At 42.6% G+C, this 26,190-nt stretch overlaps 2 protein-coding genes across 9 annotated transcripts in view; one reads left to right on the top strand and one right to left on the bottom strand.

Annotated features, from left to right (window-relative positions):
• SPIDR (scaffold protein involved in DNA repair) overlaps positions 1–25,563 on the top strand; it is a 393,663-nt gene extending 368,100 nt beyond the window's left edge. For 2 of the 4 annotated variants that reach the window (XR_016388576.1, XR_016388573.1), the window contains 3 exons: positions 896–12,387; positions 18,484–18,716; positions 18,932–25,563. The gene's annotated coding sequence lies outside the window, so the exon portion shown is untranslated. The remainder of the gene's footprint in view (positions 1–895; positions 12,388–18,483; positions 18,717–18,931) is intronic. The other 2 variants (XR_016388574.1, XR_016388575.1) reach the window with 2 other exon arrangements.
• PRKDC (protein kinase, DNA-activated, catalytic subunit) overlaps positions 7,569–26,190 on the bottom strand; it is a 165,728-nt gene continuing 147,106 nt past the window's right edge. For all 5 annotated transcript variants that reach the window (XM_022556817.3, XM_022556820.3, XM_022556821.3 and 2 more), the window contains exon 86: positions 7,569–24,885. In XM_022556817.3, coding sequence (XP_022412525.1) covers positions 24,681–24,885 — 205 coding nt within the window. In that variant the 3' untranslated portion in view covers positions 7,569–24,680. The remainder of the gene's footprint in view (positions 24,886–26,190) is intronic.

The following is a 26,190-nucleotide window of genomic DNA, read 5'->3' as shown; positions in this document are numbered from 1 at the left end:
AGCACGAAGACCCTGTCAGCCACACGGCTCAGAAAAGGGAGAAAGAAAGAGAGAAAGAGACGAAGGGAGGAAGGAAATAATAAAGTTATTAAAATAAAAAATAATTATTAAAAAATTTTTAATAAAAAAAAGAAAAAACAAACGGACAGACAGAACCCTAGGGAAAATGGTAAAAGCAAACCTATACAGATAAAATCACGCAAAGAAGCATACACATACACACAAAAAGAGAAAAAGGAAAAAAAAAATGTATATATATGTATCATTGCTCCCAAAGTCCACCTCCTCAATTTGGGATGATTCGTTGTCTATTCATGTATTCCACAGATGCAGGTACATCAAGTTGATTGTGGGGATTTAATCCGCTGCTCCTGAGGCTGCTGGGAGAGATTTCCCTTTCTCTTCTTTGTTCTTACAGCTCCCAGGGCTCAGCTTTGGACTTGGCCCAACCTCTGCGTGTAGGTCGTCGGAGGGCGTCTGTTCTTTGCTCAGACAGGACGGGGTTAAAGGAGCCACTGATTCGGGGGCGCTGGCTCACTCAGGCCGGGGGGAGGGAGGGGTATGGGTGCGGGGTGAGCCTGCGGTGGCAGAGGCCGGCGTGACATTGCACCAGCCTGAGGCGTGCCTTGCGTTCTCCTTGGGGAAGTTGTCCCTGGATCCCAGGACCCTGGCAGTGGCGGGCTGCACAGGCTCCTGGAGGGGAGGTGTGAGAGTGACCTGTGCTCGCACACAGGCTTCTTGGTGGCGGCAGCAACAGCCTTAGCATCTCATGCCCGTCTCTGGGGTCCGCGCTGTTAGCCGCGGCTCGTGCCCGTCTCTGGAGCTTGTTTATGCGGTGCTCTGAACCCCCTCTCCTCGTGCACCCCGAAACAATGGTCTCTTGCCTCTTCGGCAGGTCCAGACTTTTCCTGGACTCCCTCCCGGCCAGCCGTGGCGCACTAACCCCCTGCAGGCTGTGTTCACGCCGCCAACCCCAGTCCTATCCCTGCGCTTCGAACGAAGCCCAAGCCTCAGCTCCCAGCCCCGCCCGCCCCGGCGGGTGAGCAGACAAGCCTCTCGGGCTGGTGAGTGCTGGTCGGCACCGATCCTCCGTGCGGGAATCTCTCCGCTCTGCTCTCCGCACCCCTGTGGCTGTGCTCTCCTCCGCGGCTCTGGAGCTCCCCCCGCCAACCCCCGTCTCCACCAGTGATGGGGTTTCCTAGTGTGTGGAAACCTTTCCTCCTTCACAGCTCCCTCCCGGAAGTGCAGGTCCCATCCCTATTCTTTTGTCTCTGTTTATTCGTTTTTCTTTTGCCCTCTCCAGGTATGTGGGGAGTCTCTTGCCTTTTGGGAGGTCTGAGGTCTTCTGCCAGCGTTCAGTAGGTGTTTTATAGGAGTTGTTCCACGTGTACATGTATTTCTGATGTATGTGAAGGGAGGAAGGTGATCTCCACGTCTTACTCCTCCATCTTGAAGGTCTCTTCTGTTGTTTTCTTCGTTTCTGTTTCATTTATTTCTGCTCTGATCTTTATGATTTCTTGCCTTCTGCTGACTTGGGTTTTGTTTGTTCTTCTTTCTCTAGTTGCTTTAGGTGTAAGGTTAGGTTGTTTATTTGAGATTTTCCTTGTTCTCTGAGGTAAGCTGTATCACTATAAACTTCCCTCTTAGAACCACTTTTGCTGCATTCCATAGATTTTGGATCGTTGTATTTTTGTTTTCATTTGTCTGTAGGTATTTTCTGAGCTCCTGTTTAATCTATTCAGTGATCCATTGGTTGTTTAGCAGCATAGTGTTTAGCTTCCACATGTTTGTGTTTTTTGCAATTTTTTTTCCTGTAGTTGATTTCTGGTCTCTGTAGTGTTGCGTTTGGAAAAGATGCTTGATATGATTTCAGTTGTCTTAAATTTACCAAGGCTTATTTTGTGGCCTAGCATGTAATCTATCCTGGAGAATTTTCCATATGCACTTGAAAAGAATATGTATTCTGCTGCTTTAGGATGGAATGCTCTATATATATCAATTAAGTCCATGTGGTCTAATGTGTTATTTAAGGCCTGTGTTTCCTGATGGATTTTCTGTCTGGATGATCTGTCCATTAATATAAGTGGGGTGTTAAAGTCCCCCACTAGTATTGTGTTACCATCAATTTCTCCTTTTATGTCTCTTAATATTTGCCTTATATTTAGGTGCCTCCCATATGTATATACAATTGTTGTATCTTCCTGGATGATCCCTTGATCATTATGTAGTGTCCCTCCTTGTCTCTTTTAACAGTCTTTATTTTAAAGTCGATTTTGTCTGATATAAATATTACTACTCTGGCTTTCGTTTGATTTCCACTTGCATGGAATACCTTTTTCCACTCCCTCACTTTCAGTCTGTATGTGTCTCTAGATCTGAAGTGAGTCTCTTGTAGGCAGAATATCAAGGGGTTTTGTTTTTGTGTCTGTCAGCCACTCTGTGTCTTTTAGTTGGAGCATTTACTCTGTTTACATTTAAGGTAATCATCGACATGTATGTTCCCACTGCCATTTTGTCAATTGTTTTGGATTTGTTTGTGTAGGGTCGTTTTTCCCTTCTTTTGTTCTCTCTCATTTGATGACTAGCTTTACCGTTATGTTTGGTTTCCTTTTTCTTTTTTGGGTACATATCTGTTACAGAGTTTGGGTTTGCAGTCACCGTGAGGTTTTGTATAGCAGTCTGTATGTATACGTGATTGTTTTAAGTTGCTGATGGCTTAATTTCAAATGCATTTTGAAAACCCTGCATTTGTACTCTCCTCCCCCCCTCCATTACTGTTTCTGCTTGCATATTTTATGTCTCATTGTTTTGTGTATCCCTTAACTGCTTATTGTGGAATAGAGACAGTCTTACTACTTTTTTCTTTTAACCTCCCTACTAGCTTGGTGTGTGGAGATTTCCTACCTTCACTGTATGTTTGCCTTTACTGGTGAGCTTTTTCATTTCGTAATTTTCTTGTTTCTAGTTGTGGCCTTTTCCTTTTCACCTAGAGAAGTTCTTTTAACATCTGTTGTAAAGCTGGTTTGATGGTACTGAACTCTTTCAGCTTTTGACTTCTCCATCAAATTTGAATGAGGGCCTTCCTGGATAGATTATTCTTGGTTGTATTTTTTCCCCTTTCATCACCTTAAATATATCCTGCCCCTCCCTTTTGGCCAGTAGAGTTTCTGCTGAAAAACGGGCTGACAGCCTTGTGGGAATTCCCTTGTATGTTATTTGTTATTCTCTTGTTGTTTTTAATATTCTCTCTTTATCTCTTTGTCACTTTATTTACAGTGTGTCTTGTTGTCTTACTCTTTGGGTTCATCCTGTGTGGCAGTCTCTGTGCTTCCTGGACTTGGGTGACTTGTTCCTTTCCCAGGTTAGGGATGTTTTCAGCTATTATGTCTTAAACGTATGTTCTCAGGCTCTTTCTCTTATCTCCTTCTGGGGCCTCTATAATGCAAATATTAGTGTGTTTGATGTCCCAGAGGTCTCTCAAACTGTCATTTCTTTTCATACTTTTTTTTTTCTGTTCAGTGGCAGTGATTTCCACTACTCTGTCTTCCAGCTCACTGATTTGTCCTTCTGTACTACTGATTTCTTCCAGTGTATTTTTCATTTCAGTTATCGTATTCGCCATCTGTTTGGTTACTCTTTATGTTTTCTAACTCTTTGCTCAAAACTTCTAATTTCTCACTCTGTGCATTCTTTTCCCAAATTCTTTGATCATCTTTATGATTCTCACTCTGAACCCTTTCTTGGGTAGATTGCCTGTCTCTACAACACTTAGTTTTTCTTCCGGGGTTTTTTATCTTGTTCCTTCATCTGGAACATATTCCTCTGCTACCTCATTTTGTCTAAGTTGCTATTTGTATTTTTATGTTTGTGGTAAGTTACGTACATTTCTCAACCTTGGAGAAGTGGCCCTCTGTAGGAGACATCTTGTGTGTCCCAGCAGTGCACTGTCCTGCAGTGTCCTCCCATTACCTATATGTTCTAAGGGTTCCCCCTAAGAGGGCTGCATGGGTCCTTCTGTTACGGTGGGCTATGTGGCTGATCTGGTGGGCTTGGTTGGCCCCTAGTCCGGTTGGTTGCCAGGACCTGCCTTGTGTAGAAGCTGCTGGCTGCTGTTTAGCGGGGCCTGGTCACGAGGCAGCTGGCTACAGAGCCCTAAGGGGCCCTGAGGCTAGTGCTGGCTCAGTGATGGGTATAGTCGGAGTCGCAAAGATTTAGGCCTGCCCATTGGAAATGGGCAGAGCTCACCCAATGGCAGGTGAACCCAGGTCCTGAGGTTAGCGCTGGACTATTGGGGGGGGGGGAGGGGGGCTCCTGGTTCCTCACACAGTTAAGTGTGCGGTGCAGGGTATGCATTGGCCTGTTGGTGGACAGGGCTGGGGCCAGTTGGTCTCAGAGTACGGTCTGGCCTGCTGTGGGCAGGCTGGGTCTGCAGGATTGAGGTTTTCTTTTGTCTGCCCCGTGGTGGATAAGGCTGGTCAAGAGGCTGGTGCAGGCTTCCTGGAGAGAAGGCCTAGTGCCTGCCTGCTGGTGGTGGAGCTGGGTCTTGGCCCTCTGGTGGGCAGGGCCATGGTTAGGCATGGCTGTGGGCTCAGGAAGTCTTCAGGCAACCTGTCTACTGATGGGTGGGGCTACGTGCCCACCGGGTTAGTTGTTTGGCCTGAGGTGTCCCAGCACTGGAGCCTACAGGCTGTTGGGGCCAGGTCTCGGTGCTGATGAGCCAAGATGGCAACCAGCAGCAGCAGTTCACATGGTAGAATGTTCCCAAATGTCTGCCACCAGTGTCTGTGTCCCATGGTGAGCCACATCCACCCCCCACCTCTCCAGGAGACTCTCCAAGACCGACAGATTGGTCTGACCCAGGGTCCTATCCGATTACTGCTTTTGCCCTGGTTCCTGGTATGTGTGAGATTTCATGTGTGCCCTTTAAGAATGAAGTCTCTGTTTTCCCCAGTCCTGTGGGGCTCCCAAAATTAAGCCCCTCTGGTCTTCAAAGCCAAAATGCTCTGGGGGCTTGTCTTCCTAGTGCAGGACCCCCGGGCTGGGGAGCCTGATGTAGGGCCCAGAACTCTCACTCCTATGGGGGAACCTCTGTAATATAATTATTCTCCAGTTTGTGGGTCGCCCACCCAGGTGTGTGGGATTTGATTATATTCGTGAGTCCGTCCCTCCTATCCATCTATCTCATTGTGGTTCCATCTTTGTCTTTAGTTGTAGAAGATCTTTTTTAGTAGCTTCCATTCTTCTTCATTGTTGGTGGCTCTGCAGATAGCTGTGATTCTGGAGTGCTCCTGAGAGGAGGTGAGCTCAGGGTCTTTGTACTCTGCCATCTCGGCCAGTCCCTCTACTGTAGTTTTTTGGTTTGTAGTTTCCATGGGGTTCATATATGATGACCTGTAACTATACTTATTTTAAACAGGTAGTCCTTTTAGAGTTCATACGTGTTCTAAAACATCTACATCTACATCCTTCCCCCACACTTTTTTTTTAAGATTATTTATTATACTTTTATTTTTGGCTGTGTCAGGTCTTAGTTGCGGCACATGGGATCTTCATTGAGGCATGTGGGGTCTTTTGTGTGGTGCACGGGCTTCTCTCTACTTGTAGCTTGCAGGTTTTCTCTCTCTAGTCGTGGCATGCCGGCTGTAGGCTGCATTGGCTCTGTAGTTGTGACATGCGGGCTCCAGAGCACGTGGGTTCTGTAGTTTGTGGCATGTGGGCTCCAGGTGAGGCGTGCAAGCTCGGTAGTTGTGGCATGCGGGCTTAGTCGCACAGCGGCATGTGGGATCTTAAATCCCTGACCAGGGATCAAACCCGCATCTCCTGCATATGTAAGCGGATTCTTTACCACTGGACCACCAGGGAAGTCCCAACACTTTGTGTTTTCGATGCCATATTTTACATCTTCATTTTTATCTCTTTACTGATACTTGATTTTACAAGTTTTTGTCTTTTAATCTTTGTACTAGCTTATTTAAGTGATTGATCCTCAGCCTGTAAATATATATTTGCCTTCACTAGTGCGATTTTTCCTTTCCTATAGATACTTACTCTTGTTATATAGCCTTTTCTTTCCCACTTAGAGAAGACCCTTTAACATTTCTTTTAGGGTTGCTTAGTATTGGTGAACTTTTTTAGTTTCTGCTTCTCTGGGAAGTGCTTTATCTCTCCTTCTGTTCTCAATGACAGTGTTGCTGGGCAGAGTATCCTAGGTTGCAGGTTTTTCCCTTTCAGCACTTTAAATGTATCATGCCGTCCCTTCTGGCCGCAGTTTCTGCAGAAAAATCAGCTGATAACCTTACGGTGGTTCCCTTGTATGTGCCTCTTTTTCTATTGCTGCCTTTAGATCTCTCTTATTCCATTTCAATTATGGTATGTCTCGGCATCGATCTATTTGTGTTCATCTTAATTGACACACACTGTGCTTCCCGTAACTGATTATGTTTCATTTCTCAGGCTTGTGAAGTTTTCAGCCATAATTTTATTAAGTGCATTTTTGACCCCCTTCTCTCTCTTGCTCCTCCTTCAGGGGTGTGACCTGTATAATGTGAATGTTGGAAACACTTGATGTTATCCGAAATTCCCTTTCGGGTTTTTCTTTTTGTTGTTCTGATTGGGTTATTTCCATCTTCCAGCTCACTTATGCATCCTTCTGTATCACCTAATCTGCTGTTCATTCCGTTTTTCCTTTTAGTTACTGAATTATTAATTTCTCATTTTAAAAGATAATTTTCTAGTTTCTTGTTAAAATTCTGTATTCATGTCTTCTTTTTCCTTTGTTAGCATTCTCTTTTTTGTTGGTTATCTGTTTTATACACACATCAGTGTATACCTGTCCATCCCAATCTCCCAGTTCATCCCACCACCACACCCACCCCGCTTTCCCCCCTTGGTGTCCATACGTTCTCTACGTCTGTGTCTCTGTTTCTGCCCTGCAAACCGGTTCATCTATACCATTTTTCTAGATTCCACATATATGCTTTCATATACAGTATTTGTTTTGCTTTTTCTGACTTCACTCTGTATGACAGTCTCTATAGGTCCATCCACATCTCTACAAATGACCCAATTTCGTTCCTTTTTAGGGCTGAGTAATATTCCATTGTATATACGTACCACATCTTCCTAATCCATTTGCCATCGATGGGCAGTTAGGTTGCTTCCGTGACCCGGCTATTGTAAATACTGCTGCAGTGAACATTGGGGTGCGTCTTTTTGAATTATGGTTTTCTCAGGGTATATGCCCAGGAGTGGGATTGCTGGGTCATATGGTAGTTCTATTTTTAGTTTTTTAAGGAACCTCCATACTGTTCTCCATAGTGGCTGTATCAATTTACATTCCCACCAACAGTGCAAGAGGGTTCCCTTTTCTCCACACCCTCTCCAGCATTTCTTGTTTGTAGATTTTCTGATGATGCCCATTCTAACTGGTGTGAGGTGATACCTCACTGTAGTTTTGATTTGCATTTCTCTAATAATTAGTGGCATTGAGCAGCTTTTCCTGTGCCTCTTGGCCATCTGTGTGTCTTCTTTGGAGAAATGTCTGTTTAGGTCTTCTGCCCATTTTTGGATTGGGGATTTTTTTTTTTTTTTTTTAATTGAGCTGCATGAGCTGTGTATGTATTTTGGAGGTTAATGCTTTGTCCGTTGATTCGTCCGCAGATATTTTCTCCCTTCGGTAGGGCTGTCTTTTTCTCTTCTTTAGAGTTTCCTTTGCTGTGGAAAAGATTTTAAGTTTCATTAGGTCCCACTTGTTTATTTTTGGTTTTATATCCATTACTTTCGGAGATGAGTCAAAAAAGATCTTGCTGTGATTTATGTCAGAGAGTTCTATGTTTTCCTCTAAGAGTTTTATAGTGTCCGGTCTTATATTTAGGTCTCTAATCCACTTTGAGTTGATTTTTGTGTATGGTGTTAGGGAGTGTTCTAATTTCATTCTTTTACATGTGGCTGTCCAGCTTTCCAAGCACCACTTATACAAGAGGCTGTCTTTTCTCCATCGTATATCCTTGTCTCCTTCGTCATAGATTAGTTGACCACAGGTGTGTGGGTTTATCTCTGGGCTTTCTATCCTGTGCTATTGATCTGTATTTCTGTTTTTGTGCCAGTACCATATTGTCTTGATTACTGTAGCTTTGTAGTATAGTATGAAGTTAGGGAGTCTTATTCTTCCAGCTCCATTTTTTCCCCTCAAGATTGCTTTGGCTACTTGGGGTCTCTTGTGTCTCCATACAGATTTTAAGATATTTTTGTTGTAGTTCTGTAAAAAAAAAAAAAAATGCCATTGGTAATTTGATAGGGATTGCACTGAATCTGTAGATTGCTGTGGGTAGTATAGTCATTTTCACAATATTGATTCTTCCAATCCAAGAACGTAGTATATCTCTCCATCTGTGTCATCTTTGATTTCTTTCATCAGTGTCTTATATTTTTCTGAGTACAGGTCTTTTACCTCCTTAGGTAGGTTTATTCCTAGGTATTTTATTCTTTTTGCTGCAATGGTGAATAGGATTGTTTCCTTAATTTCCCTATCTGATCTTTCGTTGTTAGTGTATAGGGATGCAAGAGATTTCTGTGCATTAATTTTGTATCCTGCAACTTTACCGAGTTCATTGATTAGCTCTAGTAGTTTTCTGGTGGCATCTTTATGACTCTCTACGTATAGAATCATGTCATCTGCAAACAGTGACAGTTTTACTTCTTTGTTTCCAATTTGGATTCTTTTCATTTCTTTTTCTTCTCTGATTGCCGTGGCTAGGGCTTCCAAACCTATGTTGAATAATAGTGGCAAGAGTGGACATCCCTGTCTTGTTCCTGATCTTAGAGGAAATGCTTTCAGTTTTTCCCCTATTGAGGATGATGTTTGCTGTGGGTTTGTCGTACATGGCCTTTATTATGTTGAGGTAGGTTCCCTCTGTGCCCACTTTCTGGAGAGTTTTTATCATAAATGGGTGTTGAATTTTGTTACAAGCTTTTTCTGCATCTACTGAGATGATCATATGGTTTTTATTCTTCAATTTGATAATATGGTGTATCACATTGATTGATTGGAGTATACTGAAGAATCCTTGCATCCCTGGGATAAACCCCACTTGATCATGGTGTATGATCCTTTTAATGTGCTGTTGGATTCTGTTTGCTAGTATTTTGTTGAGGATTTTTGCATCTATATTCATCAGTGATATTGGCCTGTAATTTTCTTTTCTTGTAGTATCTTTATCTGGCTTTGTTATCGGCGTGATGGTGGCCTCGTAGAATGAGTTTGGGAGTGTTCCTCCCTAGGCAATTTTTTGGAAGAGTTTGAGAAAGATGGGTGTTAACTCTTCTTTAAATGTTTGATAGAATTCACCTGTGAAGCCATCTGGTCCTGGACTTTTGTTTGCTGGAAGATCTTTAATCACAGTTTCAGCTTCATTACTTGTGATTGGTCTGTTCATATTTTCTATGGTCCAGTCTTGGAAGGTTATACCTTCATAAGGATTTGTCCATTTCTTCCAGGTTGTCCATTTTATTGGCATAGAGTTGCTTGTAGTAGTCTCTTAGGATGCTTTGTATTTCTGCGGTGTCTGTTGTAACGTCTCCTTTTTCATTTCTAATTTTATTGAGTCCTCTCCCTCTTTTTCTTGATGAGTCTGGCTAATGGTTTACCGATTTTGTTTATCTTCTCAAAGTACCAGCTTTTAGTTTTATTGATCTTTCCTATTGTTTTCTTTGTTTCTATTTCATTTATTTCTGCTCTGATCTTTATGATTTCTTTACTTCTGCTAACTTTGGGTTTTGTTTGTTCTTTCTGTAGTTCCTTTAGGTGTAACGTTCAATTATTTATTTGAGATTTTTCTTGTTTCTTGAGGTAGGCTTGTATAGCTATAAACTTCCCTCTTAGAACTGCTTTTGTTGCATCCCATAGGTTTTGGGTTGTCATGTTTTCATTGTCATTTGTCTCTAGGTATTTTTTGATTTCCTCTGATTTCTTCAGTGATCTCTTGGTTATTTAGTAATGTATTTGTTCAGCCTCCATGTGTTTGTGTTTTTTATGGGTTTTTTTCCCCCTGTAATTGATTTCTAATCTCATAGCGCTGTGGTCAGAAAAGATGCTTGATACGATTTCAGTTTTCTTAAATTTACCGAGGCTTGATTTGTGGCCCAAGATGTGATCTATCCTGGAGAATGTTCCTTGTGCACTTGAGAATAAAGTGTAATCTGGTGTTTTTGGATGGAATGTCCTGTAAATATCCATTAAATCTATCTGGTCTGTTGTGTCATTTAAAGCTTGTGTTTCCTTATTAATTTTCTGTCCACTGGTGTAAGTGAGGTGTTAAAGTCACCCACTATTACTGTGTTACTGTCGATTTCCTCTTTTATAGCTGTTAGCATTTGCGTTATATATTGAGGTGCTCCTGTGTTGGGTGCATATGTAATTGTTATGTTTTCTTCTTGGATTGATCCCTTGATCATTATGTAGTGTCCTTCCTTGTCTCTTGTAACATTCTTTATTTTGAAGTGTATTTTATCTGATATGAGTATAGCTACTCCAGCTTTCTTTTGATGTCCGTTTGCCTGGAATATCTTTTTCCATCCCCTCACTTTGTCTGTATGTGTCCCTAGGTCTGAAGTGGGCCTCTTGTAGACAGCATGTAATATGGGTCTTGTTTTTGTATCCATTCAGCGAGCCTGTGTCTTTTGGTTGGAGCAATTAATCCATTCACACTTAAGGTAATTATTGATACGTATGTTCCTATTACCATTTTCTTCATTGTTTTGAGTTTGTTTTTGTAGGTCCTTTTCTTCTCTTGCGTTTCCCACTTAGAGAAGTTCCTTTAGCATTTGTTGTGGAGCTGGTTTGGTGGTGCAGAATTCTTTTAGCTTTTGCTTGTTTGTAAAGCTTCTGATTTCTCCATCAAGTTTGAATGAAATCCTTGCTGAGTAGAGTAATCTTGGTTGTAGGTTCTTCCCTTTCATCACTTTAAATGTATCCTGCCACTCCCTTCTGGCTTGTAGAGTTTCTGCTGAGAAATCAGGGGGTAACCTTATGGGACTCCCCTTGTATGTTGTCATTTTCCCCTTGTTGCTTTTAATAATTTTTCTTTAATTCGTGTCAATCTGATTACTGTATGTCTCAGCATGTTTCTCTTTGGGTTTGTCCTGCCTGGGACTCTCTGCGCTTCCTGGACTTGGGTGGCTGTTTCCTTTCCCAAGTTAGGGAAGTTTTTGACTATAATCTCTTCAAATCCCTCTCCCTCTCCCTCTCCCCCTCTTCTCCCTCTCGCCCTCTCCCTCTCTCCCCTCCTCCTCTGGGACCCCTAAAATGCGAATATTGGTACATTTAATATTGTCCTAGAGGTTTCTCAGGCTGTCATTTCTTCTCATTCTTTTTTCTCTATTCTGTTCTGCGGCAGTGATTTCCACCATTCTGTCTTCCAGGTCACTTAGCCTTTCTTCTGCCTCAGTTATCCTGCTATTGATTCCTTCTAGTGTATTTTTCATTTCCGTTATTGTATTGTTCCTCTTTGTTCTTTAATTCTTCTAGGTCTTTGTTAAACATTTCTTGCATCTCCTCCATCTTTGCCTCCATTCTTTTTCTGAGGTCCTGGATCACCTTTACTGTCATTATTCTGAATTCTTTTTCTGGAAGGATGCCTATCTCCACTTCATTTCGTTGTTTTTCTGGGGTTTTAGCTTGTTCCTTCATCTGGTACATAGTCCTCTGCCTTTTCATCTTATCTTTCTGTGAATGTGGTTTTTGTTCCACAGGCTGCAGCACTGTAGCTCTTCTTGCTTCTGCTGTCTGCCCTCCGGTGGATGAGGCTCTCTAAGAGGCTTATGCAAGCTTCCTGATGGGAGGAACTGGTGGTGGGTAGAGCTGGGTGTTGCTCTGGTGGGCAGAGCTCAGTAAAACTTTAATCCCCCTGTCTGCTGATGGGTGGGGCTGGGTTCCCTCCCTTTTTTTGGTTGTTTGGCCTGAGGTGACCCAGCACTGGAGCCTACAGGCTCTTTGGTGGGGCTAATGGCGGACTCTGGGAGGGCTCATGCCAAGGAGTACTTCCCAGAACTTCTGCCACCAGTGTCCTTGTCCCCACAGTGAGCCACAGCCACCCCCCGCCTCTGCAGGAGACCCTCCAACACTAGCAGGTAGGTCTGGTTCAGTCTCCCCAGGGTCACTGCTCCTTCCCCTGGGTCCCGATGCGCACACTACTTTGTGTGAGCCCTCTACGAGTGGAGTCTCTGTTTCCCCCAGTCCTGTTGAAGTCCTGCAATCAAATTCCGCGAACCTTCAAAGTCTGATTCTCTGGGAAATCCTGGTGCTGGACCCCCAGGTTGGGAAGCCTGATGTGGGGCTCAGAACCTTCACTCCAGTGGGTGGACTTCTGTGGTCTAAGTGTTCTCCAGTTGGTGAGTTGCCCACCCAGCGGTTATGGGATTTCATTTTATCATGATTGCACCCCTCCTACCATCTCACTGCGGCTTCTCCTTTGTCTTTGGATGTGGGGTATCTTTTTTGGGGAGTTCCGGTGTCTTCCTGTCGATGATTGTTCAGCAGTTAGTTGTGATTCCGGTGCTCCCGTGAGAGTGAGTGCGCGCGCGTCCTTCTACTCTGCCGTCTTGAACCAATCTCTGTTAGCATTCTTGTTCTTGATGCATTGAATTCTTGCTCTTTCTTTCAACTGAGATAAACTCCTCTGCTCATTTTGCTCATCTTTCTCTGTCTGTCTCTATTAAATTAGGCGAAACGGTTACCTCTGGCGGTCTTGAAGAGGTGTCTTTATGTGGGAAGCGCCCCTGGTACAGTTTGTGTGTGTCCAGTGGCTTTGGTGGGGGAGCTGAATTTGACTGGAACCTAAGCCATGTACTCTCTCAGCGTGTGCTTAGCAGCTGTCAGCTTTAGGTGGTGGGGCTTGAGACAGAGGAGCTGGAGCCGGAGCCAGGGGTGGGGTGAGGCCTGCGCTGGCTCAGCTCCCACTGAGTGCTCTTTCCCCTCCCAGTACTGGTACCCTCAGTCCCGGACGGGACCAGTGTGGACCAAGCAGGGCTGGTGTGTGGCGGGGGGCGGTTGGCAAGGGCCAGGGCATCGGGTGTGTGGTCTGGCTGCCGTCAGAGATCTGGTCTGCGTCTGATGCGCTGCCTTGTGCAATTGCCAGTAATGGCTGCCCCTTCCCTGCTCAGATGCCACCTAGGGTTTGAGCCACCACAGCAGTTTGTTGGCCAGGCTTCTTCCTTGGTCATGGCAGCTCTCACTCCATTGTGGAGCTGCAACACAAGGCAGATGCTACTGGAGTGTTAGCTTGGTTCAGGCTGGGGTGCACACTGGGTTGGTCACAGGAAACCAGTGAGCCAGCAGTGCAGTTTCAATCTGCCGTCTCGGCCCAGCTTTGGGAGCCAGTAAAAATCCATGCACTCCGTACCAGCAGAGTTCCAGGCTTCCCACAGCCTTCCAACCAGCCAAGGAGACTCGTCTTCCTGTTGTTGGACCCCAGGGCTGGGCACCCAGTATGTGGCTCCAACTTCTCACTCCCCAGGGAGGGTGTCTGCCCGAGTAAATCTCCCTTTTCCTCTGAGTCCCCTCCCACGGGCACAGGTCTTCACCTGATCACGTCTCTTCCCTTCCCGCCTGAAGAATCATGTGGATCTTTCTTACAGACTTACTTGGGTTGCACAGGAGTCTTTCTGCCAGTCTCCAGCTAGTGTTCAGTGATAGCTGTTCCACATGTAGATGCATTTTTGATGTGTTCATGAGGGGAGGGGAGCGGAGCTCTGTGTCCTCCTAGTTCAGCATCTTGATTCGAGTCACTAGTATCAGCTTAATGTACTGTTCTACCTCTGAGATGTTTTATGTAAGCCCCATGGTAACCACAAAAGACAAAGAAAGAAAGGGGAAACAGAATATACCACCACAGAGAATAACAAATTTACGAAGGTAGGCAGAGATGGCTGGGGGGTGGGGGTGGGGGGTGGGGGTGCACGGGGCGCCGGGAGAGAAGCAACAGAAATACAAATCAACCAGAAAGCAAATGTTAAGGTGGCAGGAGTTAAGTCCTTACATATCAACAAATACTCTAAATGCAGATGGGCTGAACTCACCAATCAAAAGGCACCAAGTGGCTGGATATATTTTTAAAAAGACTCAACTATATGCTGCCTACAAGAGACCCACTTGAGCCTTCAGGACGCACGTAGACTCAAAGTGACAGGACAGGAATAAGTATTCTGTGCAAGTGGAAACCAAAAGAAAACAAGGGTATCTATACTCTTATCAGACAAAACACTTTATGACAAAAATGGTAACAAGAGTCAAAGAAGGTCATCATTGTAAATGCTGTAAAGAGATCAATCCATCAAGTAGACATAACAGTCATAAGTATAAAGTATATATGCACCCAGCATGGAAGGACCTGAATATGTTAGGCAAATACTAACAGAAATGAAGGGAAACCAGACAATAATACAATAATCATAGGAGACCTCAGTACCACACTTTGAACAAAGGATAGATAACCCAGAAAGAAATTCAACAAGGAAATGATGGACTTGAACCAAACATTAAGCCAAATGGACCTAATAGATAGATAGATACCTACAGAATATTCCATCCAACAGCAGCAGGATACATTCTAATCAATGGCACATGGTACCCTCTCAAGGACAGATCATGTGACAGGGCATAAAACAAGTCTTAGAAAACCTAAGATGACTGAAATCATATGAAGTATGTTTTCTGACCACCATGGTATGAAACTAGAAATCGAAAACATGAGAAAAGCTGAAAAATCTAGAAATATGTAGAAACTATAAACAACACACTCCTGAACAAAGATTATCTCAAAACAAATGAAACACAGCATACCCAAACCTACGGAGCACTGCCAAAGCAGTTCAGTGAGGGAAGTTTAGTTAAAAATGCATATATTAATATTTTAAGATCACAAATAAACAGTACAACTTTATACCTTAAAGAACTAGAAAAAGAATAAATTAAGAGCAAAGTTAGCAGAAGGAAGGAAATAATAAAGATCACAGCCAAAATAAAAGAAATAGAAATGAGTAAAATGATAGAAAAGATCAATAAGGGCTGGTTTTCCAAAAAGATAAAATTGACAAATCCTTAGTGAAACTAAGAAAAAAAGGGAGAAGACTCAAAATCAGAAATGTAAGAGAAGAAATTCAAATGGACACTAAAGAAATACACAGGATCATAAGGGACTACTAAAAACAAGTATACACCAACAAATTGGACAACCTAGAAGAAATGGGTAAGTTCCTAGATTGATTCAACTTATCAAGACTGAACCAGAAAGAAAAAGTCTGAACAAGCCAATAATGAGTAAGGAGCTTGTATGAGTAATCAGAAATCTCCCAATACAGAAAACACCAGGACCAGATGGTTTCATTGGAGAATTCTACCAAACGTTTAGTGAAGAATTACCACCTACCATTCTCAAACACTCCTGAAAAACTGAAGAGCAGGGAGCACTTCCAAACACATTCTGCGAGGCCCAGCGTTGCTCTGATACCATAGCCAGATAAGGACACTTCAAGAAAAGAGAACTCTAGACTAATATTCCTCATGAACACAGATGCAAAATTCCTCAACAAAATATTAGCAAACCAAATTCAAGAACTTATTAAAAGGATTATAAACCACGATCAAGTGAGATTTTTCCCTAGGATACAGGGCTGGTTCAACATACACAAATCAATAAATGTGATAAAACCACATTAACAGAATGAAAGGGAACAGTCACACGATCATCTCAACAGATGTAGATAATGCACTTAACAAAATATAGCATCATTTTATAATAGTAAAAAGCTTCAGCATATTGGGGGTAGAATGAAAATACCTCAACCTAATAAAAGCCATATGCAATAAACCCACAGCTAAAATTATGCTCAATGCATAAAAAAAAAATTAAAGCCTTTACTCTAAGATCAGTAACAAGACAAGGGTATTCACTCTCACAAATTGTTCAACACAGTACTAGCAGTCCTAGCTAGAGGAATCAAGCAAGACCAAGAAAAGCTATCCAAATCTGAAAGAGAACAGCAAAATTATCACTGTTTGCAAATGACATAATCTTATCTATTAAAAATCCCACAGACTCAACTTTAGAAACTACTGATATAATAAATGAATTCAGTAAATTTGCAAGATATAAAAATCAATACATAGAAATAAGCTTCATTTCTATACACTGAGAATGAAACATCAAAACCAATAAAATGCCTAGGAATAAATTTAACCAAGGAAGTGAATGAAAGATGTACAATGAAAATGAAAATTGAAGTGAATGAAAGATGTACAATGAAAATGAAAATTATAACTTTGCTGAAAGAAACCGAAGACGACACGAACAAGTGGAGGGACATCCTGTGTTCATTCATCAGTTGGAAGAGTTCATATCGTTAGAATTTTCATGCTACCCAAAGCCATCCATTCATTCAATGCAATCTCTATACAAATCTCAATGGCATTTTTCACAGAAAAAGGAAAAGATCCTAAAATTTGTATGAAACCACAAAAGACCCCAAATAGTGAAAGCAGTCATGAGAAAGAAAAACAAAACCAGATGTATCACACTTCCTGATTTCAAAGTATACTAGAAAGCAACAGTAAGTAAAACACTATGGGGCTGGCATAAAAAGAGACACACAGACCAGTGGAACAGAATAGTGACCTCAGAATTAACCCCCCACATATATGGTCAACTAATATTTGATAAGGGAGCCAAGAATGTCCAATGGGAAAAGGAAAGTCTTTTCAACAAACAGTGTTGAGAAAAGTTAACAAACACATAAGAAAAATGAAACTGGACACCTATCTTACGCCACTCACAAAAATTAACTTGAAGTAGATTGAATACTCAAATATTAAGACCTAAAACCGTAACACACTTAGAAGAAAACATAGGTGGTAAGCTCCTTGACAGCAGTCTTGTCTTGAATTTGGCGACAAAAGCAAAAATAAACAAGTGGAACTACGTTAAACTAAAAAGCTTCTGCACAGCAAAGGAAACCATCAACAAAAAAAGAGGCAACCTACCAAATGGGAGAAATTATTTGCAAATTATATATTTGATCAGGGGCTAACATCCAAAATATGTAAAGAACTCATACAATTCAACAGCAGAAGAACAAACAATACAGTTTAAAGTGGGCAGAGGGAACCCTTGTGCACTGCTGGTGGGAATGTAAATTGGTGCAGCCACTGTAGAAAACAATATGGAGCTTCCTCAAATAACTAAAAACAGAACTACCAAACGATCCAGCAATTCAATTCTGGGTATTTATTAAAAGAAAATAAAACATTAACTTGAAAAGACGTACACACCCCCGTGTTTATCGTAGCATTATTTACAATAGCCAACACATGGAATATCCCATTAATGGACAAATGGATAAAGAAAAAGTGGTACAGGTACTCCCTGCTTTCCAAAAGTTTGCATTATACCACTTTGCTTTTACAAAAGACTTACATCAGTACAGTAATGGCTTTTTTCATAAAGGCGAAAATCTTCTTTGGATTTCTTTTGGTTAGTGAAAACAGGTACTAATGTAGGACTTCTGTAAAAGTGGCATAATTTGAACTTCAGAAAAGCGGGGGATGCTCTTCTCTTTATACCATTTTGCTTAGGAAAGTTTTCACAGGAACGCTCTACTTTCGGGTAGCAGGGCAAACTGTGTGTGTGTACGAATATTATTCAGCTATAAAAATGGAAATCTTGGCATTTGCGACAACACGGATGGACCTTGAGGGCATTACACTAAGCGAAATAAGTCAGACGTGGAAAGACAAATAACCGTATGACCTCACTTATATGTGGCATGTAAAACGAAACAAAACCAACTCATAGGTCAAACAAACAGATGTGTGGCTGTCAGAGGTGGGGATCAAGGGATGGGCAAAATGGGTGAGTGGTCAAAAGGTACAAACTTCCAGTTATAAAGTCAGTCAGTCCTAGGGATGTAATACATTAGCACGACAATAAATAACACACATAAAACAAGGTTATATACTGATCAGTCAATGAAACTGCTGTGACCAGAGGCCCCCAATAATCTAAATTATTTCCCCCTGGAGCACTGGTTCAGTATTCACCAGTTCAGTGTCTGTGTTGATGTTACAGAACGTCACTAATGTGAAGAACAAGAATCAACTATAATTTAAATAACTTAAAATCCAGGTGTTCAGTCACATTAGCCACATCTAAAGGGCTTGATGGCCACATGTGGCTGCCATACTGAACAGATTTAGAACATTTCCATCACTGCACTAAGTGGGTATCAAGCAGTGCTGTTTTAGCGCGTTATTCCAGAGAGTAACTCCTGACCCTTTGGGCCTGGGCACAGGCAGCCTTTTCCTAGCGCCCTTGGGGTGCTATTTCTCTCACTGTACACTGCGGATCTTCATATACAAACATCACCTTCCCTTCTCAGCTTTAAAGTCCTCATGGTTGGCCTCTCATACAACGCACGTCTATGCCTTGCCCACAGGTCTGCAAATAGTAGTTACACACAGGAACTCTAGAAGTTCCTGACAACCATGAGTCAAAGAAGATCATCTGAGCGATGTCATGGAGGACGGCAGAGTAGGGCCCTCTGAGAATCAGTACCTCCACTGAAGCTACCAATAAGCTGGCAAAATAACGGCAGAATCAACGTCTTTGGAATGCTGGATTCAAATCAGATACTTACAGAAACCAGGGGAAAGATGCTGGGAAAACTTGGTGAGTGCTGTAGCACTGTTCTGTACTTGCCTGCCACCCCAGCTCCCAGCTGTCAGCGGTGACCATGCTCCTGGCGTGGGTTGCCAGTTCTGGGCACAAGGGGTGGGGTGGCCATAGGGACCTTGCTCTTCTAAAGCTGTCGTTGTGCATTTGACCTGTCTGGTAAGTGACCTGAGGGGCCGGCACAGAGCCTTCCCTTTGCTTTGCTCTTTCAGCTCCAGCCACTTCCAGGAGGCACGAATCAAAAGCATTTAAAGACTATCCATGCTATCCATGGGCAGATGGGGCAAGCAGCAGACAGAACCAACAACCTAGATGGGAGGAGGCTATGGAGGAGGGTCCTTGGGGGAACAAGGGCTTCAGAGGGCTGCCTAGTGCATTTGCACGCCAAACCCTGACGCGAGCTCAGAAGAGAACTGACAACACTGAGACTCACAGCACTCCTTGGGCTCCAAGGTGAAAGCTGGAGTGGAGTCGCAGGCAGCCCGGCTGAGCACTGAAGGAGCACCCCAAAACCAACCTGCAAAGTGCGGGAGGAGATCTTTTTGGTGCTGGGTGTTTAAGGAAATCTCGGTAACTATATAAATAAATCTTGGTATGTTACTCCTCTTTTTGTTTATATGATTTAAAAGACAAGTGCATAAAACTAATTATAAATCTAATGTTAATGGGGATACAGTATTCTAAGATGTAACTTGTGATGGCAACAATAACAGCATCAAGTGGGAGAGAGGACAGAGCTGTACAGGAGCAGGGTTTTTGCGAAGCTGTTGGAACCAGTATCAATTCAGGATATTAATTATAGTCATCAGAATAACCACTAAGAAAAAACTTAAAAACACAGAAAAGGAAACAAGGTGGGAATTGAAATGATACATTAGCAAAACCAAATCAAACACAAAAGGAAACAGTTTTGGAAGAAATTGGGGGGAAAAGATGAAACTCGTAGAAAACAAATGGAAATAAGATAGAAATAGGTACTCCCTAATTTAGAAGTTGCTTTATATTTAAGCAGATTAAATTCACCAGAGGTACTGGCAACATGGATTATAAAAGCATAAGCCAATTATACACTATCTACAAGCGACTCATTTTAGAGCCAAAGTCACAAACAGATTGAAAGTACGGAAACATGTTTTCCATGCATTAATAACCAGTAGAAAGCTGGCATGATATGTATATAGCTGATTCACTTTGTTATACAGCAGAAACTAACAAACACACCATTGTAAAGCAATTATACTCTAATAAAGATGTTTAAAAAAATAATAAAATAAAATGAAAACAAAACAAAAAAAGAAAGCTGGCATGGCTACTAGTATCAGGAAATAGACTCTTAAGTCACAACTTGTTACAGGAGACCAAAAAGGGGCATTATATACTGATAAAGTCAATCCATCAAAAAGACATCACAATTATAAAGATACACACACCAAACAGCAGGGCCCACCCCCACCCAAATACAGGAAGCAAAGCTTGACAACTGAAGGGAGAAACAGACCTACATTAACAGCTGAAGACCTCAACACCCCAATTTCAATAATGGGCACACAGAACATCTAGACAGAAGAATAAGGAAACAGAGGACCTGAACCCCACATACCAGCCAGACCTAACAGACACGCACAGAACACTCCACCCACGACCACAGAGCACACTCCTCTCAGTGCGCTGGAACATTCTCCAGGATAGACACGTTAGGCCACCAAACAAGTCTCCAGAGATTAAAATCTTACGAAATATCTTCTCTAACCAAATGCAATAAAGCTAGAGATCCATAAAGAAGGAAAAGTGAAAGATTCCAAATATGTGGAAATTAAACAACGTAGTCTTAAGACAACCAAATCAAAAATGAAATCACGAGGAAAATTAGAAAACACTTTGAGACAAAGGAAAACAAAAACACAGCATACCAAAATTTAAGGAATGTAGTAAAAACAATGGTCAGACTTGTTGACAAAAATTCAATTAACAATCAAATGAAGAAAGAAAAAAGGGAATTTTATTCAAGCCAAACTGAGGATTCTGAGAACTGTTCCACCTGTTTAGAAGTCCAAGGCACAGTCAGACATTTTTGAGACGAAGGATCGTGTATATAACAATGACATACTGGTATTTTATAGAAACGTCACCACAATACATAGTCCAGGTAAGCACGTACAAAGGAGCAGCATGTCACCGTGACCCCAACAGAGCTGGGAAAGACTGCTATTCTTTCAGGAAGTTACACTGCTAGCATCAGAAGGAAAGGAAACAGTGATCTTTGTGGTTGAGCGGCCGCTCCGCCTTTGAGGAGCTCTGGTTAATGTGCAATGCGACGCACACTGCACACTAGGGGGGCACGGAGGAGACCCGGACACACACACAAGAAGAATTTTTAAATCTTTCTTGTCCTGCCTTAAAATATAAATTTCATTTCACCACACTTTAGTGCCTACATTAAAAAAGAAAGATTGCAAATGAGTAACCTAACGCTACGCCTTTAGGAACTAAGGAAAGGAAGAGCAAACTCAACGCCAGTAAACTGAGAAAATAGTCAAGATTAGAAGCACAGATAAAACAGAGCACAGAAAAAGAGATGCAACAAAACCAAACACTGGTGCCTTGAAGAGCTCAACAAAATTGACACACCTCTTTCCAGACTGATTGAGAAAAAAAAAGAAAAAAAAAAACTCAAATAACTAATATCAAAAATGAAAGTGGGGGGCTTCCCTGGTGGCGCAGTGGTTGAGAGTCCGCCTGCCGATGCAGGGGACATGGGTTTGTGCCCCGGTCCGGGAAGATCCCACATGCCGCGGAGCGGCTGGGCCCGTGAGCCATGGCCGCTAAGCCTGCGCGTCCGGAGCCTGTGCTCCGCAACGGGAGAGGCCACAACGGTGAGAGGCCCGCGTACCACCAAAAAAAAAAAAAAAAAAAAGAAAGTGGGGACATCGTCTACCTTACAGAAATAAAAATGCCAACTTATCAAAAGTTCCTAGAAACATAAATTACCAAAACCGACTCAAGTAATAGAAAATCTGAAAAGATCTGCAACAAGAGGCTTCATCAGTAATAGAAAAAACCTCCCCAAAAGAAAAGGATGGCTTTACTGGTGAATTGTACCAAACCCTGAAAGAAGAATTAACACCAATCCTTCTCAAACTCTTCCAGAAAATATCAGAGAAGGGAACACTCCCGAACTCGTTCTAATAACCCAGCATTACCCTGATACCAAAGCCAGACAGAGAGGCTCCATAAGAGAATTATAGACTAATAACCCTTATGGGCACTGATGCAAAGATCCTCAACAAAATATGAGGAAATGGAATCCAACCTCAGAGTAAAAGGATTTCTCACCATGGCCAGGTGGGATTTGTCCCAGCACTGCAAGGGTGATTCAACATCTAGTATCGGGCTTCCCTGGTGGCGCAGTGGTTAAGAATCTGCCTGCCAATGCAGGGGACACGGGTTCGAGCCCTGGCCTGGAAAGATCCCATATGCCATGGAGCAACTAAGCCCCTGCGCCACAACTACTGAGCCTGCGCTTTAGAGCCCACGAGCCACAACTACTGAGCCCACGCGCCTAGAGCCCGTGCTCTGCAACAAAGAGTAGCCCCTGCTTGCCACAACCAGAGAAAAGCCCGCGTGCAGCAACGAAGACCCAACGCGGCCAAAAACTAAATTAAAAAGAAAATCTAGTATCGAATGTTGTAATATACAACTTTAACAAAGGAGAAAAAACACATGTTCATCTCAACTGATGCAAAAAAAGTATTTGACAAAATTCAACACCATCTCACGATAAAAACACACAGCAAACTAAGACTAGAAGGGAACTTCTTCAGCACGACAAAGGACATTGCTGAAAACCCACAGATGACACCACACTCACTGGTGAAAGATGAAAACGTTCCCCTGAGATCAGAAACAAGACAAGGATGCCCTCTTTCACCACTGCTATTCAACACTGTACTGGATGTTCTAGCCAGAGCAATCAGGCAAGAAAAAAGAAAAAATATTCAAATTGGAAAAGCAGAAGTAAAACCATCTCTATCACAGACAACATGATCCTGTATACGAAAAGTCCCACAGATAGCTAATAAGTACTAGAGCTAATAAATTAATCCAGCAAAGTTTCAAGAGAAAAGATCACCACACAAAGGCAGCTGTGTTCCTCTACACCAGCAATGACAATCCAAAAAGGAAATTGGGAAACTCTGTAAATACATAATATCTACAAATATACAGCAGCATCCAAAAGAATACTAAGAATAAATTTAAACAAGGAAACTGAAAAGTAGAAACATCAAAAACCAGTAAAAATGACAAAACACTGCTGAAAGAAATGAAAGACAAAAGGAAAGACACTGTGTTCATGGACTGGAAGCCTTAATATCGTTAAATAGCAGAACTACCTAAAGCCGTCCACAGATTCCGTGCGATCCCTATCAAAATTCCAGTGGCCTTTGCTTTTTTGAAAAGCCAGTCCTTAAACTCTTCAATTTCATGATGTTCAAAGAGAATAAGTACAAACCCCACAGCTGGGCTGTCACTTGAACATACAGACAATATTTCAAAGTTCACAAACACCTATCTTAGCGGAAGTTACTGGTCATTAATCAACAGCACTTCAAACATTCTTGCAAGTTGATGAAATAATTTTTATTTTAGAAAGTGTTTACAGTTTACATCTTTACTCTTTCCCCACGATTTTATTTTGTCAATTGGAAGCTGTGTGTAGGCGTCCCGTCCTAAGGGAACTTCGAATTTTTTTGTTTTTTTTCTTTAAATGTTTCAGCCACGCTGTGCAGCATGCTGGACGTCTCAGTTCCCCGACCAGGGATCGAACCCAAGCCCCCTGCAGTGCAAGCACAGAGTCTTAACCACTGGACCACTGGGGAAGTCCCCATAAACGTTTCTTATTAATGCCATAATGCATTCAACCTGTATCTATCAGAATAAGTTTGTCAAGTAATACAATGAAATAATTATAAGATGAAATGTTTGCTTGTGAAACTGCATAAAAGCTATACACTACTTTGGGAAAAAAACTTTTAATGTTCCTTAGTCTTAAGATTTACTATTTCCCAAAATCATACAAGAGTTTCTAACTAGACATGTTTGAAAAAAACAGTAACAAAAAGCTCAAAGCCCACCTGAAATCGGCTCCGGGTGGGGACAGAGGCCCTTCGAGCGCAGAGGAAGTTGCTTCTGTAACTTGGTCTGGCTGCTCTAGAACGCATGTTTTATCTCCAAATAAGGATTCATTTCAAACAGGGATTTCTTTTATTTTCCTAGAACCCGAATGCTTAGTGCTATCCCTACTTTCATACTTGGAATTTCTGAAGCTTTCCTGAGTCTGGGATGCAAAGCTCTTTCATCCACCTTCCCGTTGTGATCAGAGTAGCAAAAGTGAGTGCTGAGACCAAGGTTTTTCCCTCTCCTAAACACTTCCCCTTCTAGAGAACAGTTCTGTCATAAAATGTCAAAACTAGAAGAGAAAAATGTGAAAGGGAAAAACCTACAAAAATATCCTAAAATGTCAAATAGAATCATTTCTAAATACAATAAGCCATAATCATAGCCTGACCTTATTCCTGTGTTGCTAATATGACTCTCACAGAGTCTCCGGGACGAAGTCTTCTGGGTGTGATTTCCATGGCGCCGTGAGGCAGGTCGCAGAACGCTCACGTGCACAATGAACTACCACAGCTCTTGGTCCGCTCACAGCACTCGCGATCTGCTACGGTCTTGATTCCGTGCTCTGCACGAGTCTGCCCTTCTACATCCATTTTAACCCTAACCTGATCTATGATTATGGCCTAGTCATTCACCCATGCCAGCATTCACTTCTTCGTCACGACCTGGATTAAACTCGGGATACAACTCTGGTGCTTCGGGACGATGAGCCCACTGATTGCTTGGATCAAAGTTTAGGACACTCTCTCCACACGCATGCCCTTTCTCTGCTGAATCCCCAGGACCTCACATCCAGGGCTCCCACCCTTCCCAAGTTCTGCCAAGGATGTTGGGGTCTGTCGCCTGGTCAATCAAGCACTTCACCTGGGCCTCTTCTGAAAGTCCACTGCTTGGCTCCTGGGCACGGATGTTGTGATCTCTGCTTCCTTGCGCTACAGCGATGTAATGCTCAAAGGCAGGCACCTTCTCATGGCCCAGAAGTAACTCATCACTGGAAAAAAGATTAAACAAACATGAAGACACAAACCACGTATGATTTTTCCTGTCCAAACCAGACATTCCCTCTCACCACGCAGAATATTTTGTTGCTCATAACCTAAAAGCCAAGAGATTCGATCTGCAGGAAACCAGAACATGATGGATGCTGGGAACGCCTGTCTTCAGGTGTCTGTGTGGACTCACTTTTACTTCGCTTGGGTTAGTACCCAGAATGGAACGCAGGGTCCTATGGTACCCCACGTTTAACTCTTGGAGGAACTGCCACACCTCCCCACAGTGGCTGCAGCATTTTACCTTCCCAGCAGAAACACCGAGGGCTCCGACTTCTCCAGCCCTCACAACAACTCGCTATGTTCCATTTTTTGATTCCAACAATTCTAGTGGGTGTGAAGTGGAATCCCACTGCATTTATCTGATGACTAATGATGGCCAGCATCTTCCCATGTGCTTGTTGGCCATTTGTGTGTCTTCTTTACAGCAATGTCCGTTCAGGTACTGTGGTCATTTTTTAATTGGGTGGTCTTTTTATTATTCAGCGGTAAGAGTTTTTTTATGTATTCTGTACACAAGTCCCTTAGCAGCTGTATGACTTTCAAATGTTTTCTCCCATTCTGTGGGCTGTATTTTTACTTTCCTGATGGTAAGCACTAAAGTTTTCAATTTTGATGAATTTATCTGTTTTTTCCTTTTCTTGTTTGTGCTTTTACTGTTATACTTAAGAGTGCCAAATTGTCACTGCCAAATCCCAGGTCCTAAAGATTTACCCGTGTTTCTTCCTAAGTATTTTACAGTTTTAGCTCTTACACTTAGGTCTTTGATCCACTTTGAATTAACTTTGTATGTGGTGGGAGGTGGAGGTTCCACCTTCATTCCTTTGCCATTTGTTGGAAAGACCACCAAATGGTCTTGGCACCTTTGTCAAAAAACAACTGACCACAGACAGCCTTTTATTGTTAATTAAATGGGAAAGTCCAACTTTTTTTCCTTCTTGTGAATCATTTCTACAAATTCCTGTTTGTTTTAGACCTCAACCAGAAAAATGGGAAAGCTACGTCAAAGGTAACCCGATTTGCACACTCGTTAACGAGCCGCCGCTGTGCTCTCCGCACCTCGGGGCCGTGCCGCCAGGGTCCCATTCGTCCTGAAAAAGGACAAGAGTAAGTTTAAAACCTAAATCTCCTCGGGCAGGTAAAGGTATTCATGCAACCGTCTAGGAATGCGGTGCAGGGACCCCAGGCAGACTGGGAAGGGCTCCAGAGTTAGGACCTTGCAGGGCGGTGGAGAGGCCGGCCTCCTC

The sequence above is a fragment of the Delphinapterus leucas genome, chromosome 17 (genome assembly GCF_059928025.1).
Source record: "Delphinapterus leucas isolate spDelLeu-1000000601 "Yukka" chromosome 17, BTC_Dleu_Yukka2, whole genome shotgun sequence".
NCBI lineage: Eukaryota > Metazoa > Chordata > Mammalia > Artiodactyla > Monodontidae > Delphinapterus > Delphinapterus leucas.
The sequence above is the reverse complement of the archived record's forward strand: the minus strand, read 5'-3'. Positions and strand labels throughout refer to the sequence as shown.